Source organism: Equus caballus, chromosome 9 (assembly GCF_041296265.1).
Source record: "Equus caballus isolate H_3958 breed thoroughbred chromosome 9, TB-T2T, whole genome shotgun sequence".
NCBI lineage: Eukaryota > Metazoa > Chordata > Mammalia > Perissodactyla > Equidae > Equus > Equus caballus.
The window spans coordinates 88631396-88650224 of NC_091692.1; the positions used below are offsets into that span (position 1 = coordinate 88631396).

The following is an 18829-nucleotide window of genomic DNA, read 5'->3' on the forward strand; positions in this document are numbered from 1 at the left end:
GAAAAGGGAAAATTAGGGTGATGGTAGAAAGATCAGTAGTTGCCAGGGGTTAGTGGGGAGAGAGGGATGAATAGGTGGAGCATTGAGGATTTTTCCGGCAATGAAACTACTCTATAAGATGCTATAATGATTGATAGATGTCATTATACATTTGTCCAAACCCACAGAATGAACAACACCAAGTTTGAACCCTAATGTAAACTATGAACTTAAGTTATAATGATGTGTCAATGTAGGTTCATCAATTATAACAAATGTACCACTGTGATGGGGGATGTTGATAACGGTGGCGGCTACGCCTTGGGGGGAAGTGGATATAAGGAAATCTCTGTGCCTTCTACTCAATTTTGCTGTGAACCTGAGACTGCTCTAAAGAAGAAAATCTGTTTGAGAACAAAAAAAAAAAGACATCATGAAGAGAGTCAGAAGGTAAGCCCACGAATGGACCAGTGCTGGTTCCACCACTCACTTAGCAACTTTGTGATTCTGGGAAAATTACTCAGTCTCTTTGAACCTCAGGACATTAGGAATAACAGGATTTATCTTGTAGTTATTTTGAAGATTAAAGATAAGATAATGCATAGCATCATGCAGCACAAAGTAGGCACTCAATCCTCAATAGATCCATTTTTGAGGAAGCTGTGTGTCTTCCGTTACATATAGTGTCACAGGACCACAAGAGTTCACTGAATCGGTTACCTTCCCCTGAAATATGATCCCATCTGGTCCAGTGAATGAAACCCTGCTCCATTTCTCTTCTCCTTCCATTCACTCCATCTCCACAGCCTGAGAAAAGGACCACTCTGGCTGTGACAGGGTGGAGGGGCTTACTCCATCCCTCCCAATGTATCAACGCACCTGTGTCCTTCTTTGCCTCAGACTAACCACCGGCCTGACATCTTCCTGTGTGCAGCCTTAACAGGCAGCTGTGTGGTTAGTGGGGTTGCCCAGCCAGAGGTTGAGAACATGTGGGCATGAAGTTTGTCAGTGATGGAGGAGCACCACAAACAACCTTCACATGGATATTTTATGTATGGCTGTGAGGTCACCATTTCTCAGCAATGAAAATGAAAGAGAAAGGCTTTGCGCAAATACTCAGGAGGCACCACGAGGAACTGTGCTCAGACGCCTCTAATCCTCAAGAGTAGTCACAGCAACGGTGGCTGTCCTGGGGTCTGAAAACCAGCTCCAAACTGTTTGCGATGGCTCAGTTTCCCACCCTTGCGATTCCTTACAAACTAGATTCAGACTCTTTGGGCTGATGCTGCTGAGGGTTAATTATGAGCGTGAATATTCATAACAGTCATAATACCCCCGGATCTCCGTAAATTACACATGTCTGAACTGGAAATCACTAAGGTGGGAAACAGGAGAGCGGATTTCCAAGGTTAAAAACAGCATCCCGCTTTTCAGTAGGAATTCAATTCCACACCTGTTGTTCAAGCAAACTCCGTGTTTGAAAATCTCTACTAAACTTCGACAGCTCTCGCTGAATGTACGAATGCCTGACGGCTTGTATTATGCAAGACACAAATATAGCTCTTGTTCAGGTATTTTTATAACGATAATTCTAGCATATATATTTGTATCACAAAGATAGTTTGCCTTGGTTCAAAATAGATTTTTGCCATCTGGATGCTAAGAGTCTGGAAACCACGACAAGTAGAAGGAAAGTGGAAAGAACTGGGAAGTTCATTCGAAGGAAGAATTGGGAAATCTTGAGAGCTTTGTCCAAAATACTTTAAGGGGTGCCACTGCTTACGGGAGGTGGGCTTGGTTCCGAGGGCCACCAGGGGACAGAGCTAGGGTCTTCAGTGAGGAATCAAGGAGAAGCTTTCTAACACTGGGGAATGCTGGGAGAGGGATGAATAGCCTCTTGAGAGAGGGAGGGTCCTGTTGAGAAAGAAGCTTAACAAAGGCTGGAAGATGACCTATGATTAGGAGGTTGACAGGAGGACACAGAAGGGGCCTCTTGGTCTTTGTAGCCCCAAGAGTCTTGGAACCTACAAAGTGACATGTGGGTCATAAAAGAGATGCAGTGTGAGCAGCAGCATGGGCACGGCTCAGCAGAGTTGTCCCAACATGCCATAGCTACACCACCTTTGGACATTTAAACATCTCTCTCCCTCATTTTCCCCATCTGCAAGCTGAGGATAAAAACTGTGAGGGATAAATGTATTAATGTGGGTAAAGCACACAGAATGGTGCCCGATACAAGTGCTCCCAAGATGTCAGTAGTCATAGGTGTTGATGCAACCGCTCAGTATTATTATCACAAGAAATGGGGACCTGTATGGACACAGATTTGTTTTTTAGGGGATCAAGAGCCCTACAAATCAAGAGTCTAAGTTTTGTAAATAAACATTAACATTCACGGTATGAATCATTTTTAAGTTTAAATAACTGTGCACTTTTGGAAGGTGCATTCTGGCCACCAAATGACAACGAGCTCGAGCCACCTGGAGAGTGGTACCTTTCGGTCTTTCGCTCTCTGCTGCTGTCCAAGGTACTTGCCACAGGCTTGGATGCTGGTGGGCAACCTGTGATTACTTCGTCTACCTAAAAAAAAATACAACACACACTAAGTGGTGCATCACTCTCTGATAAATCTTCAAACATATACACTATATACATTTTTAAGATGCTAAAACATTTGAATTTTCACAACATATTCTATGAAAGAGTCTAACTTTAAGCCCCTAGATGTGGTATGAGAAACTTGTATCATAAATTCTATCTGTTTGCTATAGTCTTGCAAAGTCACGAGCTCTACTTCATTTGCCAAAGGCCAAGCAGGGGCACATGGTGAATTAATTCATTTAACAAATACTTTCTGAGAGTCAACAACACGCCAGACACTTTTGGGGTGTTAGGTGTACAGATGTAACTAAGACCCATTAAGCTCCTTTGAAGACTTCCAATGACTGTGCTGCTGTGGAAAGACCTCCGAGCTGGAAACTTGAATCCCTGTCCTGCCAGCTCACCAGACCCTGCTTCCTTCCTCCATAAAGTGAGGAATTAGATATGATCTTGAAGGTCCCTTCTTGGTCTGAAAAATTCTGTAATTCTACAACTTCTTTTAAACTTAATAAGTTCAATGCTATGCATGTTGAGGTCTCAATAAATAAAACTGATCAATTTAATTCAACAAACCTATGGCGAACATTATTCAGACACAGCCTCTTCCCTTAGAGAGCTCATAAGACATAAGCATGTGGGGGGAGAAGAGAAAGTCCAAATCCTTGCTAGACCTGGACAATGTGCTGGGCACACACCAACCTATGCTAGGTATTTTATATATTTTATTTAGCCCCCCACCTCCCAAAATTCCTATGAGACAGGGATTACTTGTTGACAGAGAAAAGGAATTTTAAAACTCCTCTCCTCGTGTTGCCTTGGTCCACTGACCAAGGTGGGGGCTCTGCCCTTTCTTTTCAAGCAAGAAAGACACCAGGAGTGAGTTTACATTCCTCTCTCCATCTGTATCAGCAACTTCTCTTTGGTGGGCAAATGACTCATTTACTGGCCACATCTCACTGGTGGGCAGGGTTACTCCTCTGAAAGGTGAGGGACATCTGCCACCCTGAGACTTGATGTGTTGCACAGTAGTGGTTGGATTCACGCAACTGATTAAGGAGAAAGACTAGGCTTGAACGTTGAAGGCCCAGTCTCTATCCCCACTCCCGTCTGCTGGCTCAGGCAAGCATGCTGGAATCACCGTCTGTATTTGGAAAGGGAGTCAGGAGCCCCGGGTTAGCCTCAATCCTAAAGCAGATTCTCCAATCCAGTCTTTACAAGACTTTTCATCGGAGTGCTGGTCACTTAATCAAATTAACAGACGGGGCCATTTGTTCCCATTTCACTAGTGAGTTTTGGTTGTATGCTCCATGGGTCAGAAGCCCAGAAAGCCCAGCCCACTGATTATCACATGCATCCTTCAATAAATGAATGGCGAATGAACATGAAGGGATGGGTCCCAGTCTGGGGACTGCAGCATCGAACTTGGGGAGGAGGGTGTTCTTACGGATAACCACCCCTTGATGGCACTCCTTCTATGTGGTGGTACAAGGACCAGCTTTTTTAGATACCGCAGTTGTATATTTCTCTATCATATTTTATAAAACTTCAACCTGTATATGTATGTGTGACTTAGTTCACCTCCCTTCCCATTGACCTCATGGGAGGGCCCGTGTGAGATGCAGAAAGAAAACATCTGCTTAAACACCGCCCTTTTACTATATGTATTGAACACCTAATTGGGAAAAATACCTTTAAGCATCACAAATGGCTTGTGCAATGGCGAGACTTTTGCTGACACTCCAGAAAAAAAAACAACGAATACTGCATGTACTAAAGACATTAAATGTCAAGTTTGGAAGAGTTTGTTCAGACACATGTTAAAAGAGGTACAGCTTGCATAACAAAAACTTGTAGAAGAATACTATGGAAGAGCCAGCAATTAAAGCCACCAATTCAATGTTTGCTGAATAATTAAAGATGGTGACTCATGGAAAGGATCACCCAACGAGGAAGGTTTTTATTATCATCAAACACTGTTTCGGAGGAAGCTGATTCTAAAATGTTTTATTTGCTATGTTTTAAAATATATTTCGTGCCATAATTTTATTGTTTTCCATTAACTTCTTGCTGGCCACCAATGTTATATTTTTGGAGGTTAATGTGGCACAGTACGAATGTCTGCACTATTTTAATATGAAAGCTTAACTGATTTTCTTCCTTTTCTTTAACTGAACTAGTGCAATGAATACAAATATTTCCTCCACCTTCTTGGCCTAGCCTTAAGGAAATGGGAACACTTTTCAATTGCTATTGATTCCAGTTCTGGCTTATTAAGCCGTATTAATGTCAAATATGAAAGGAAAGAAAGACAGAGTTGAGGAGACTGGAGATGCCTCCCCATCGATGGCAGTAGAGAGGGACTGTAGACGTTAGGGGAATGAGAACCGGCACCCTCCCCCTGCAGTGTCTCAGGGGTGCAGTGGGACCTCTGAGAGACGGGGCTGCGTGGGCTGCGTGGAGCAGTGCTGTCCGGCAGAATTCTCCGCGGTGATGGAAATGCTCTGTGCTAACGTGGGATTCCTGAGCGTTTCAAATGGGGTTAGTGCAACTGAGAATGGAGGTTTTAATTTTATTTAATTTTAAGTAATTTAAACTTATATTGACCAAGCCAGAAAAATGGGAACATTACAAGAGTTAGCCCCAGATACATGTGTGGGCTGCCTGATTCTTCTCCAGGGTGAAGGATATCCATCCGCACAAGTTACCCCTAATTTAACTATGGTCCTTGACCACATGGCCTTTTCAGTTCTGGAACTCTCTGCTCCTTCCTTGACGTGCCTGGGACCTGGCACCCCTATGTGAGTGTGAGAGCCTGGAGCCTACGTTCCAATCTCTCTGATCAGTGTGGGGTCTGAGGCTCTCCCTTAACCCAACTCAGGACAACTCTAAAGGACCATGTCAGCCACAGAGCTCACTGAGGTGTCAGCTGAGGCCTTTGTTGGGGTTGCATCACAGCTCAACTTTTCCCTTTTCCCATTCCTGGTTTCTCCCCTCCCTCCCACGGGCATCCATCCTGGAGAACTCCTTAGCAAACACTTTGCATCCGCATCTCCATCTCAGGATCTGCTTCCCGGGGAGCAACGGCATCTTTGCAACTTTCTTATTTTTTAATATTTTAATTACATTAAATGAGGCCAATGTTAGTTAAAATTCATTAAAATGTCAGCTTTAAGGAAAAAAAGCTCTTAAGCCAAAAGTACAAGTTTTGTATTGCTTCACGTTGAAAATGCACTAACAAGAATGGGAGCATGTGCATAATTAGAGACTTAAAACACCCCATTTCTAACACTGTTATTTGTCACATAACAAGCTCAGACAAAGATTCTCTGTGCTTATGGAAATGCAAATAGAATCACAAATTTGGAACTTTTCTTCACAGGGAATTTGCTGTGCACCAGAATCTAAATGTGCTTCTTATTTTTTAAAGATATTTTCAACTTAATTAGTTTCAAAGGTTCTTTTAACTTTAAAAGTTGAAAGGAATTAAGAAATCAGCAGTAAGAAAAATATTAACACCATCATCCATCTTAACACCAATATTTATATTAAGGGCAGGTAAAGCTTTTCTGATAAGAGACCTGATCTTCCCAAGCAGAGGACTACAGGTTCAGAGTTTCCAGGCACTGAAACACTGACGTGTGGTTTCCCACTACACCCGCTGTCCCAGGACCATTCTTCCTCTAGGAAGCGATGCTCATTAACACCAAACATCTTATTCATTTGTACTCACTGCGTCTAGGGGTGACTGATGGAAAAGTTGTAAGGGCCAAAATACGTTTAAAAAATTAGACAATGTGGGACTCATGCCTTCCCGAATCCACAGAGAGAAACGTAATCAACTACTTCTAAATTCAATTGTGGTATAGGCATGACAGTACAAATTAACGTGCTAATGACGTTAGAAGTTGTTATTTTAACTCTCATAGAGTCTTAAGGTTGAAAATCAGGAGTGAACATGTAGGCTGTAATCAAGTCTACTTTTCTATAGAATGCAAGAGTCCCTTCTAAGGCTTTTCTGACGGATGATTTTCCAGGCTTTGCTTCAACAGTACCCTGGGAGGAAGTCTCATTACTTCCTGAGGGAGCACCCTGCACCGAGACAATCCATATTTACTTGAACAAAATATATGCAGTTGCTTTTCCAACTATAAAAGTTACTGAGAAACCGAGACTATGTGAGCTGTGTCGAAATACAGTGAACAGATGCGTGGGAGGCAGACCTAGGTCTTAATCCTTATATTTTGGTTGAATCATAGAGATTATCAATATCTGACTATTTTTCGACCTACAAAACAGTGATTGCACGTGGTTCAATTTAATAGTTATTTATAGGAATTTAAATAAGAAGGGGCGATCACTCCATTTCAGATGAAGACTTGTTAGTGGCAAATTAAAATAGTGAATGGAGAAAGAAAATGGAATAATATTTGTTGAGAAAGAAAATACAAAACAATCAACTATTTAACTTTTTCCTGTGAGTTTTCCCTGACTTCTTAAATAATAGTATTCCTGAAAATCAGAAGTAAATTTCTTTTTCTCTCGGATTTCCTGTTTGTATCACAGTTTCAATGATTACCTCCATTAAATCTTTTCAAAGAAATATTTACTGAGCACCTATTACATGCCAACCATAGGACTAAGTGGTAGATATGGAATGAAAGATTAATAAATTATCCTTGATCATCTCATGAGGGATAAAGGCACACAGACAATGAAAATATGTTGAAGAAAGTGCAATTGATAGATATATGCATAGCCTCCTATGGAAGCCCAAGGGAGGGACTCATACTGAGTGGCCGGGGAGCAGGGATCAAAGAAAGCTTACTGGGGGATACGAGGGTTGACATGAATTTCAAAGAATAAGTAGGAACTTGCTAGAAGATGAAGGTCATGCCAGGGATGAAGAACATTCCAGGGAGAGAGAAAAGCATGAACAAAGACAGGAAGGTAAATGACTGCATAAACAGGCACAGAATATTAGGCAGATAACAGCTGGAGATAAGGCTGAAGAACTAGGCAGAGGTCAGATCTCAGGAGACGAGACTTTAAGGTGTTTGGCCTTTGCACAAGAGGAGATGGGGACCTTTATAGTATTTTTTTCTCAGTGATGTAGCTTTTTAACTCAGTTGAAAGAGCATGTTGAGGTCTCAATAGATAAAATTGGTTAGTTTAATTCAATAAACATATGGTGAAGATTATTCAGACCCAGCACCTTCCCTTAAGAAGCCTGTAGGACATAAGTGTGCTGAGGAAGAAGAGAACATGCTACTTATCAGACCCCAACAATATGCTGCTGGGCACACGCCTCCCTATGCTAGGTATTTTACACATTTTACTTAACCCACCCCCCCCCCACCCTGATATTCCTATCAGGCAGAGAGTACTTGTAAGCAGAGAGAAGGAATTTTAAAAGATAAAAGAATATGGAGTCTCCATAATATATCATCTACAATGTCCAGAGTACAATAAAAAATTACTAGACGTGAAGAAATGGGAAAATGTTTCTGGCTTCCCAGCCAAGAAAAATAGGAAACAGATCACATGATGATCCAGTTGTTGGCATCAGAAGATGAATAAATGTGTCAAGAATCTCAGCAGAAAAATAGAATTTTTTTGGTGAGGAAGATTGGCCCCGAGCTAACGTCTGTTGCCAATCTTCCTCCATTTTGTATGTGGGATGCCACCATAGCATGGTTTGATGAGCAGTGTGCATCCCGTGGGATCCAAACTGGTGAACCCTGGGCCGCCAAAGTGGAGCATGCGAACTTAACCACTACACCACTGGGCCAGCCCTAGAAATTTTTTTGTTAATGAAAATTCCAGAACTGAAAAATGCAACATCTGAAATTTAAAAAAAATTCCCTGGATAGAAATAAGAGCAGACTGGAGACGGTGAAAAAAAAAAAAAGGGTCAGTGAAATGGAAGATAGGTCAGCAGAAATTATTCAATCTGAATAACAGAAGGAAAAATGTTTTTAAAAATGCCCAAAGCCTCAGTGACAGGTGGGCGATATCAAGCAGAGCCTGTCTGGTCAGAGTCTTAAAAGGAGAAAAGAGGGGATTGAGTAGGACAAATAGTTAAAGAAACAGTGGCTGAAAACTCCCCAAATTTGCTGAAATGCATATGTATAGTGATTTAAGGACCTAATAGAACCCCAAGCTGTATAAAAATATATATATGTTTTTATATAAATACATATATTTAAAAAAATTATATATTACATATATAATTATATATTAAAATATATAGACATATATATAGACATATACATATATATGAGAGAAGGGAATAAATGAAGCAAGCCCTATGATTGTCTGGGCTTTCTCTGGAGGCACTTTCCAACAATAAATAAGTAAATACATAAATAAGGAATAAAATTTGAAAAGTAAGAAGTAAAACTCTATTCACAGATGATATCATTTTTTTAAGATAAGAAACCCTAGGCAATTTATGAAAAACTTACTAGAAGTAACTATGAAAATATAATAAGGTCAATACACAAAAATCACTTTTATTTCTATAGACTAGTAGCAAATAACTGAAAAAATAAAATATTTAAAAAATAGTTTTATCTATGGTAGCAAAAAACATAAAATATTTAGGAATAATTTTAACAAAAGCTGTGCATGAGTTCTACCCTTAAAACTACAAAGTGTTGTTGAAAGAGAACCTTCAAAACAGCTAATAGAGAGAAATCTCATGACCGTAAATTGGCAAACTCAGTAAAGTTAAGATGTTCTTCCCAGGTTGACCTGAAGACTCGACGGAATCTTAGTCATCATCCCAACAAGGTTTTTGTATGGAAATTGCCAAGCTGATTCTTGTTTTATATAAAAATACAAAGGATGTAGAACAGCCACAACGGTCACGCAAAAGAACGAAGCTGGAGGAATTACAGCCTTCAAGCTTTACTGTAAAGCTACAGTAATTAACATAATGTGGTATTGGCATAAGGATAAACAGATCAATGGAACCAGATACAAAGGCTAGAAATAGATGCTTACGTATAAAGGCAACTGATTTTTTACAAATGTGACAAAGCAATTCAATGGGGAGAGTAAAATCTTTTGGTGCTAGGAGTGCATATCTATATGGGAGAAAAATGAACCTTGACAACTGCTTCATATTTTGTACAAAAATTAATAGAAATTGGGTCCCAGACCTAAACATACAAGCTAAATGATAAAGCTTCTAGAAGAAAACCAAAGGGAGTATCTAGGAAGCTGCAGAGTTCGTGAACAGGAAATAGGAAGCAACAACCCAAATAGAAAGAAAATAATTCCTGTTAGAATTAATCAAAGATAAAGACTGCATCTTATTATCCAATAAAAAAATAATAAGCAAGTGCCTGGCTGGGAGAAATATTCAAAAACTATAAGTCATGATTAGATATGAATAAGCAGCTTTGGGGTTTCATTCTCAAACTAACACTTACCTGGTACCTACTAGGAGACGGGTACTGTTCTAGACATTGAATGAATCAAGGTCTCTGCTATCATGAGTCCTACACTTAGACAGGGGAAGACAAACCATACAAAACCGAACAAGTAAGGTCATTTCTTAATGGAGATAAATACTGTAATAACAATAAGCCAGGTTAAACGGCTGAGAAAGATGACTGGGGGAAAGCGACTGGCCGCGTCAGTTCTGACGACCAGGAAAAGTGCCTGCAAAAACAGTAACATTTGAGCTGAGACCTGCATGATACGAAGACGACAGCGAGAAAAGAAAAGGAGCAGACCTCTCAGCAGAAAAACAAGCAAGTATAAACGTCCTGGGGTGGGGAATGAGGCTACCGTGTTCCAGGAAGAGAGAAAAAGGCTGAGTTCGGAATATAACGAGAGGAGGAAAGTGGAAGACAATGCCAGGAACGTGGGCAGAAGCCAGCTCCTACAGAGCCTTCGCGGCCACAGCAAGGAACCCGAATATTATTCCAAGTGCTGTGGAAAGCCATTGGTGGGTTTTGAGCAGAAGAATAAAATGATCTGATTTATTTGTTTAAACGGTCACTCTGGCTTCTGTACAGAGACAGAATCAAAGGGTGGAAAGAAGAGAAGCAGGGAAAACCAGGAGAGGGCCGGATATGGTGGTTCAGATGGGAGATGACACTGGCTTGGACAGGGGTGAGGCGGGGGGGTGGTGATAAGTAACTGAATTCTGGATACACGTGGGTGGGAGTGCCAACAAGACACAGGTTGTGAGGATAAGAGCTAAGTCAAGGATGCCCCACCTTTGACCTGGACAAGTGGGTAGATCATGGTGCCGTTTTCTGGGACAAGGAAGACTGTGGGAGGAGCAGGTCTGCTGAAGGAAACCACGGGCTCATTTGCCCATTTTAACTAAGTCATGCCGAGCGTGCATTCAACTGGCTTGTCAGTTGGCAGGTGCATATAAAGTGTCTTTGATTCTGAAACCTATATAGTTCATTTTTATGTTTTTTATTTTCCAAACAATAAATAATTAAAGTTTTCATTTCCTTTGTGTTTTAATAGCATTTTTAGGACAGTATTTTGAATTTCCCAATTTTATTTGTTGGTTTACTCTATATTTTATACTCATTTTATTTCAATTGACTTGTAATTAAATGTAATTTCGATAATTGTTTTTAGAAATGTAAATAAGGTTTTCATGGGATTTTATTATGAACTTTTAAAACTATCTTAACTATATTATTTAAACAATAAATAGCCTTTTTGTTGATCATATCTATCAAAGATGGAAATTGGTCGTAAATCTTCTAGTAGAGTTGATCCTGCTGATTTTCCCCTGTGTTTCTAAGACCTTATGCTCTATACACAAACAACATGCAGTCTAATGAACAAAAGGCAGCTGGATCTTTATATTATTTTGTTACTATAGAACAATCCTTGTTCCATTGAACGCTTCTCTGCTTTAAATTCTAGCATGTCTGATATTAATTTTGCCATAACCTCTCTAATTTTGTTTGTATTCACTTAATATAGCTTTATCCATTCTTGTCTTTATATATTTCCGTGGTCTTTTAATTCAGGTGTGTTCCTGTAAGGGGAGAGCATAATTGATTTTACATCTGATACTTTCTTACACATTTTCTGCTTAAGTTTCCTTCTTCATGTTTTTCTGTTTCATGTAACTGTACTGACTTTTGTTTGCATTTATTTTCTATACTGCTTTGTAATTTACACATATGTATTTAATTCTACCTATTTTCCCAAAAAATATTTATACTAAATATCAATGTGAATAAAGTGTAATGTATATATTTGGGGGTTATGAAAGACGAAGCATTTATGTTTGTTCTCCCTACTTACAATTTTCCTATTTTCCTGTTTTAATCTGAGTTTTATAAGTCACATAATTTTTTTATATCATCTTCACTACTTCTTCCAAGGAAAATATTAACTTTTGGAATCTTTTTGAAACCTTACTCAAAACAATTGCGGCTATTTCTCTAAGACAATTGAAATGCTTCAGAAAGATGACAGAGTCTCAGCAGCGGAGGGCTAATGGGTAAGGGATGCAACAAGCAAGGACCGAGGAACGGGAATCCCTCCCGAGGTCTTCAGTCCAAGGTGACACATCAGTACGGCATCACAGCGTCAATCCTAACTCTGCAGCAAGATATCCCTGAGCTACCTAACTCAGTGCAAGTCTTCCTTTTTCTGTGCATTTCCAAGAGCCTACTGTAAGTGCCTAGCACACAGTAGGTGCTCATTAAAATGTATGGACTATCTGAATGAATGAATGAATGAGTGGTATCACACTGGAGATGCCTATTCCTGCCTATTGTGTCCACAGATGGGGAAGAGGCAGGAGTACCACATGCTGAAGCTTCATGCGTGCTGGGCCCTGTTGGTGCTGGGTCTAATGGGGGAAAAGGGATTTGGGGAGCCATCGAAGATTCCAGCAGTTATGACTATGACACTAGACTCTGAGCCAACAACATAATCTCAAGTTTAAGCAGAAGGGAAGAGATGCTACTTAAGAAGAGTCTGAGCCCGTCCGAAACTGAGACTGAGGAACTGGGGCAAGGGCAGATCCGGGTCTGCAGGGTGACGACGGTCAGTGATTCACCAAGGAGGAGAGAGTAAGGAGGACCAAGAAACTCAAACCAGTTCTTTTTCTTCCACAGTCATTTGCATGGTGCTTTATTCATACTAAGTGCTTAATAAATCTTTGATGAACTGAATAAATATTTTAATTGATTAATTAATAATTCATTAATTGTCTAAAGTTTTTCAGAATTTCGCAGAAAGTTTTTCTATTTCTGAGTTCAAGCACCTTACTTTCATGGTGCAGCAACCCACACACGCTAGATAAGTCCCTCACCCAATAGTAATAACTTCCGTATGATTTATTTATAGGCGCAGCATACCTTTTCTCCATCGTTTTGCTTAAGTATATGCATTTGATGTCTTCGCCCATGCCTCATAAGTAATTTCTAAAAATGTCTCCATATTTTTTTTTTCATAAAACTTCCACACTGTCTAAGTCCATTAGGTGCCAACCTACTTGACGTAAGCCAATTGTTTGATCCTGAGGGTGGGAGGGCTGAATCAGTTACCGCGTGAAGAGCACTTGGCAGTGAGGCCCAACCCTACAATTCAAATAGACTGCTACTGGCTAGCAACACTTATATTAATTTCAGAAGAACTGGGCCACTTGTAAATTGTCCATCTTCTTACACATTTCTCGTGTTTATATTTATTAGTTAATTATCCATAATACTGGTGTTGAATATTAAATATTCAAAGTTCAGATTCCCAGAGAGGAATATTATTAACATAAAACTTTAGAATCAGTAAGACTTCTTTACGTTCCTCTGGCATTAGATGAAATTTATATATATATATCCAAATTTATTGATGATACTTTAATAACTTCATTATTTCTTAACTGTGTTCTGATTGACTTTACTAAGAAAAGCATGTGATTCACTGAACCTGTTAAAAGATTTCTTTAAAGAAAACAAGATCTTTTGTCGACTTAAAAAAAGGTCATTGGGGCTGGCCCGGTGGTGTAGCAGTTAAGTTCACACACTCTGCTTCGGTGGCCAGGGGTCACAGGTTTGGATCCCGGGCGCGCACCTAGGCACTGCTCATCAAGCCATGCTGTGGCAGCATCCCACATACAAAATAGAGGAAGATTGGCAATGGATGTTAGCTCAGGACCAATCTTCTTCACAAAAAAAAAGAAAGGTCATTAATCCACAATATTAGAAATGATGTGAATTACTACTGGTGCATTATTTAAAAATCTTTGCCAACAGATAAAAATACCTGTATATGTCAAATATATTTGAGGTATATTCTATCTCAAATAAACACATAATTGTCATCAAAGAAAATTTAAATTTTGGAAAGACTGATCAGAAAAATAAGAATACTTGTTTTGATTCCAAAGATACCCAAGTTGGCTGAGGAAAATTTTTAAAGGTGTAGGTACTAATATTTATATGTAAAATCAATATTGACAGTCCCATAAGACAGTTACACGGCTTTGAAACAAAAGTGGAACAAATCTAACTATCAAATGGTTCCTTCAAATTCTTTTATACTTGTGAAGTACAAACTTATCTGACAGTTTCCCATGGAGCATCATCCACAGAACACAGCCGAAAGTTGAAAATGATATCTTATTAAGTTAGGACAAACATCAAGGATAATAATGATGCTTAAAAAGAAAATATCCTTTTACAACCTTACTAGAGATAGTCACAGTGGGAAATATCTTATTCTTGCTTGTTCTATGCCAGCAATAGTTCAGAAGTCCTGGGGAGTTTATCCCACCCCCCAATAACAGGGAGCAGCCAGCAACCAAATATTCTGAGGGGCTGGTGTACCACCATCCCAGTTCCATCAGTCCTTACACAGAGCTATGCTGAGGCATGTGTTTTGTACCATCAGCCACTGAGACCTTTCCCACGGGGGTTGCTGGCTTAATGGAGCGCTCCCGATTGGCTGCCTTCCCTTCCCTACCTCCTGACCAGCATCCCCTTACTTCCCAAATAAACTACTGTGCTCATATCCCCACATCAGGTTCTGCCTCTGGGAGACCTCAAATTAAAACAATGTTCTACAGTCTGTGTCTCATAATTTAATATCTACAATAACCATGGGACTCTCAAGTTTCCCTCAAGAAGAAAGAGCAGCAACCTGGCAGAACCAGATGGCAAAACGCCGGCTGGGTTTCTGCTGAATCCCAATCGTGTCTCTGTGAGTGCCTACTTATACTCTGACTGTGCTGGGTATTTATTTGCAAAAAATCATCTATCGACCTATAAATAATTTGAATCTATGGGTGATGTTAACTTCTTCTAGAGAGGTTTTGCCAGGCACGTGTGGGTCGCACTCATCTAAGACCCTGCACTCAAGTTCAGGGCCCAGTGTTAGGGCCATTTCAATAGTCCTTTTGGCAGGTTGCAAGATTTTCTGAGGATTGGCTGGCTTCTCGTTCACCTTGCTCCTGGGTTATGATCCTTCAGAGTCACAACCCAAAGTGGCAGTGGTTTACCAGAGTCCCCATCCACAGTGGCTCTGTACTTCAACTTGTTTCTTCTCACCCCTGTGTGGTCACTGAAAACATGGTTTATCCTCTCAGCCACTCCTTCTGGATCAGTGGACAGTAATTGCTCACTATTTTATTAGGTACGGATACTATTAAGATGTTTTTAATATATGTAGTCCATCTTCCTAAATATTCCTCAGTGTGACTGTTGTTTCTAATTACCTAGTTGGCAATTAGCAGATAATGGAGCTCCAGAGATGTTACTCAAAGCCCGGAGATTTGATGAGATTATGTAGGGAATGAGTATAGAGAAATGAAGGGGTCCCAGAATGGAACGACTGGACATGCCAACTTTCCGAGGTCTGGATACGAGAAAGAACCAGCAAAGAAGCATCCAGTGGCAGAGGACATCCAGTCAGCAGGGGTATCTAGTGATATAAGAACAGGACCACATGAAAGCCGTGTGTGCCAAGCCAACAAGGCCGAGTGAACAGGTGTTGAAAGATGGAGGGGCTGATTTATGGTGTAAAAAGCACTGAAAGGCCAAATAAGAAGAGGACGATGGCTACCTGCTGGATTCAGTAACGTGGAGATGATTCGAGACCTCAGGAAGAGATGCTTCCATGGCTGGGGGTTGGAGAGGAGGTGATTTTAGAGATTATGAAAAAAAGGAATTGAAACAGCAAACATAGATGTCTGTTTAAAGAGTTTTGCTGTAGAGCACATCAGGACAGTACATAGAGGGGGACGCTTTTATTTGGGACTGTTTTTGTTTTAAAGAAAGGAGATGTTTCAGCATGTTTTCTGATATAAGGTGCAGAGAGGGGAAAGAAAGAGGTAGAGAGAAGAAAGAATTGTCAGAGGGGGGAAAAGATCGTCTTTCAAAGGCAAGTGGATATAGGACCCAATACATATCTGGAGAGTTTGGCTAGATCACAGACAGTTCGTTCCTAGAATTGGGGCTGCCAAGGAGGTCAAGTGAGGGAAGGCGTGATGGGCGGAGGACGCGGAAATTATCTTTTGACGCTTCTATTTTTTCAGTGTTGGAATTTTTAGGAATGAGCGGAGGATAAGAAATAATGTTCCAAAAGATGAGAATTATGAATAGAACAGGAAAACCCAGCAAGATGACCAGGGAGCCCTCACTCTAGACCCACTTGAAATGAGCAATCAGAGAATAAAAGTGAGTCTACGTTGTGTACATCGCAAGCATGTTTGAGTAGAGAGAAAGTACTGACAAAAATACATCTAAACAACAAGGAGAAGGGAGTCTGAGACTGTGTTTTTTAGAATCATGGTCTATAGTATCGACCTTGATCTGCGACCTTCAGCTCCTGTGCTCTATATACCACAATGGAGCAAGATGCTCATCAGTGAATATATTTTGCTGTTCAGTTTAGACAGCAACTTCCTTAATCTTAGTTAATTATTCTGAAAGAACACCCAAAGGAAATCATGAAGCATATTCTTGGAGTGTTCCTGGAACTTGTCAATTGAGAATGTCGATGGGAGTTTAATTTAACGACTTGATGAAGCTGCTCAGTGAATGCAAAATTTCAGTGAAATCTTGTTAAGTTGGACAGAGAAGAGGTCACATGCCAAACGTCCCGGGCTGATGATGATAAGATTGTGGACGTACATACGACTTCGTCTGACCACACGTTTACCAAAATACACCGAAGGTAAGCATAAACTCTTAGACAATGGGATGGGGAATAATCCCACTCAAAATGGGAACTAAAATCATACATTTGGTACCTATAAATAAACTCCAGAAAATATGCAGCAGCCATAGAGAGAAAACTACAAAAAAACTTCTGACGGACATAAAATGAAAGTAATAAGTGGAGAAAATACATTAAACTGTATATACAGTTTTGATTATGTAAATATATCAATTTATCCCCATAACAATCTATAAATTCAATGCAATCTCAATAATAAACAATACTGATTAATAGGAATGAATAAGGTTAACTTGACAATATTAATTACTAGTAACAAATAATATTAACAGTAAACATTAATGCAGTGTGAATTATTTCCCAAATGCTCTTCCAGGTGCTTTACATATTAATTTATATAACTCTCAGATCAACCTTTTGAGGTGTGAATTATTATTACAATCTGAGGTGCAGAGGGATGCATAATTGGCCGAGGGTCACACAGCTGCTGAGCAGAAGCATCAGGATGTAACCCAGGTTCTCTGGCCCCACAGCCCATTCTTTTAGTCACTTCTTTCTGCCTCCTCTAGATGGCAATGGCAGAAAAATTCTAGTGGTATTTTTGGAGGCAGAATTTGATAAAATTACTTTAAAGTTAACCTGGAATAATACACCTGAAAAAATAATGAGGAAATGGTTGGGGAGGGAGGGTAATTAGGGGAGATTCATGTTCTAAATATTAAGATGCATTTTAAAGATGCATTTAATGTAGTCACTCATTCGGCAACAATTTATTGAACACCTACTCCGCCAGGCTCTGTTCCAGGTGCCAGTAACACAATAATGACAAGAACAGACAACAAGCTCTGTTCTCATGAAGCTTAAATTCTTGTTGAGCAAGTGGGACAAAGCACTAAACAATTAAATACATAGACTGCCAGGTGGTGATGCATTCTATGAAGAAAAACACAGCAGGAACAGGGGCTAGAGAATGCTGGGGTAGAGGAAGAGATGCTCTTTTTAAGTATGGGGATCAGGGAAGACCTCACTGGTAAAATGACTCTGGAGCAGAAACCTGAAAGAGATGAGAGAGCAAACCAAGAAGATATCTAGGGGAAGGGAATTCCAGCAGAGGGGATGGCAAGTGCAAAGGCCCTGGGGTAGAAGGATGTTTGTGGCTGGAATGATCAAAGGGTAAACTGAGACAAGCTGATGTCAGAGAGATAAAGGCAGGAGGAGGTTATCAGGGAATTTTGCCTTTAACTCTGACTGAAATGGGAAACATGATGTGGTTTGATTTACACGTATTATAAAATAATCACTCTGGCTGCTGTGTTGAAAGGAGAATTGCTAATTCTTCCCCAAAGAAGAAGAGTGAGTTCTTGGTTGGTAGATGACACCCATGGATCCATGTTTCTTCACTGGATGCATCTAATGTAATAAAAGGTACGGGCACTGGGGATTGTACACTTTGTACCCCCCGCCCCAAAGCTAAGACTAATGAATCAAACAGCGCCAGAAGCTAGAAAGCAATGCCACTACCCAGTGGAGCAGGATTAAGAAAAACCTCCTGAGACACAGAATGGTCCCCACTCCTCTGCCTGGGCAGTTGCTCTTCTATGGCCTGATGGTACCCTTCTGAGAAAGCCAGAGCACCTCTTCATCCACCCCGCCACTCGCCACTTCTGGGCAAGACAATACACCAACCCTTGAAATCAGGGGGAGGAGGGACAGCAGGAGATGGCATTCCGGGAGACACGGTTCCCATGAGTTATAAGGACGGTAGACGCAGACAGAGGAATTCTGGCAGCATGCTCGGGATTGCGACATGTGGGTGTCACATCAACCCACAGCATATAGACTTGGTGGCAGATGTTGGGAAGCATCTGGCATTGCAGAGCTGGCACGAGGGGAAAGCCCCTTGGAATATGGAGCTGAGCTGGCAGCACCCACCGAAATGCCAGCAACAGAAAACCAGCCATGAACCCCCGTGACAGGGAACAGAATAGACGAAACTTGCCTCTTAGCACCCAGTCTGTATAGATCTAGCCTCATTCAGGGGCCTCATTCCGGGGTAAGGAAACAGAAAAACATCAAC

The 18829-nt window shown here is 40.6% G+C and overlaps 1 protein-coding gene across 10 annotated transcripts in view; it reads right to left on the minus strand.

Moving 5' to 3' along the window:
• The window catches only part of DNAAF11 (dynein axonemal assembly factor 11), a 101413-nt gene that overhangs the window by 24657 nt on the left and 57927 nt on the right, over window positions 1-18829 (minus strand). For 9 of the 10 annotated variants that reach the window (XM_070221841.1, XM_070221837.1, XM_070221836.1 and 6 more), the window contains one exon: window positions 2474-2555. In XM_070221841.1, the coding sequence (XP_070077942.1) occupies window positions 2474-2555 (82 nt within the window). Of the gene's footprint in view, window positions 1-2473; window positions 2560-18829 lie in introns of all 10 variants that reach the window. The other variant, XM_014728087.3, reaches the window with a different exon arrangement.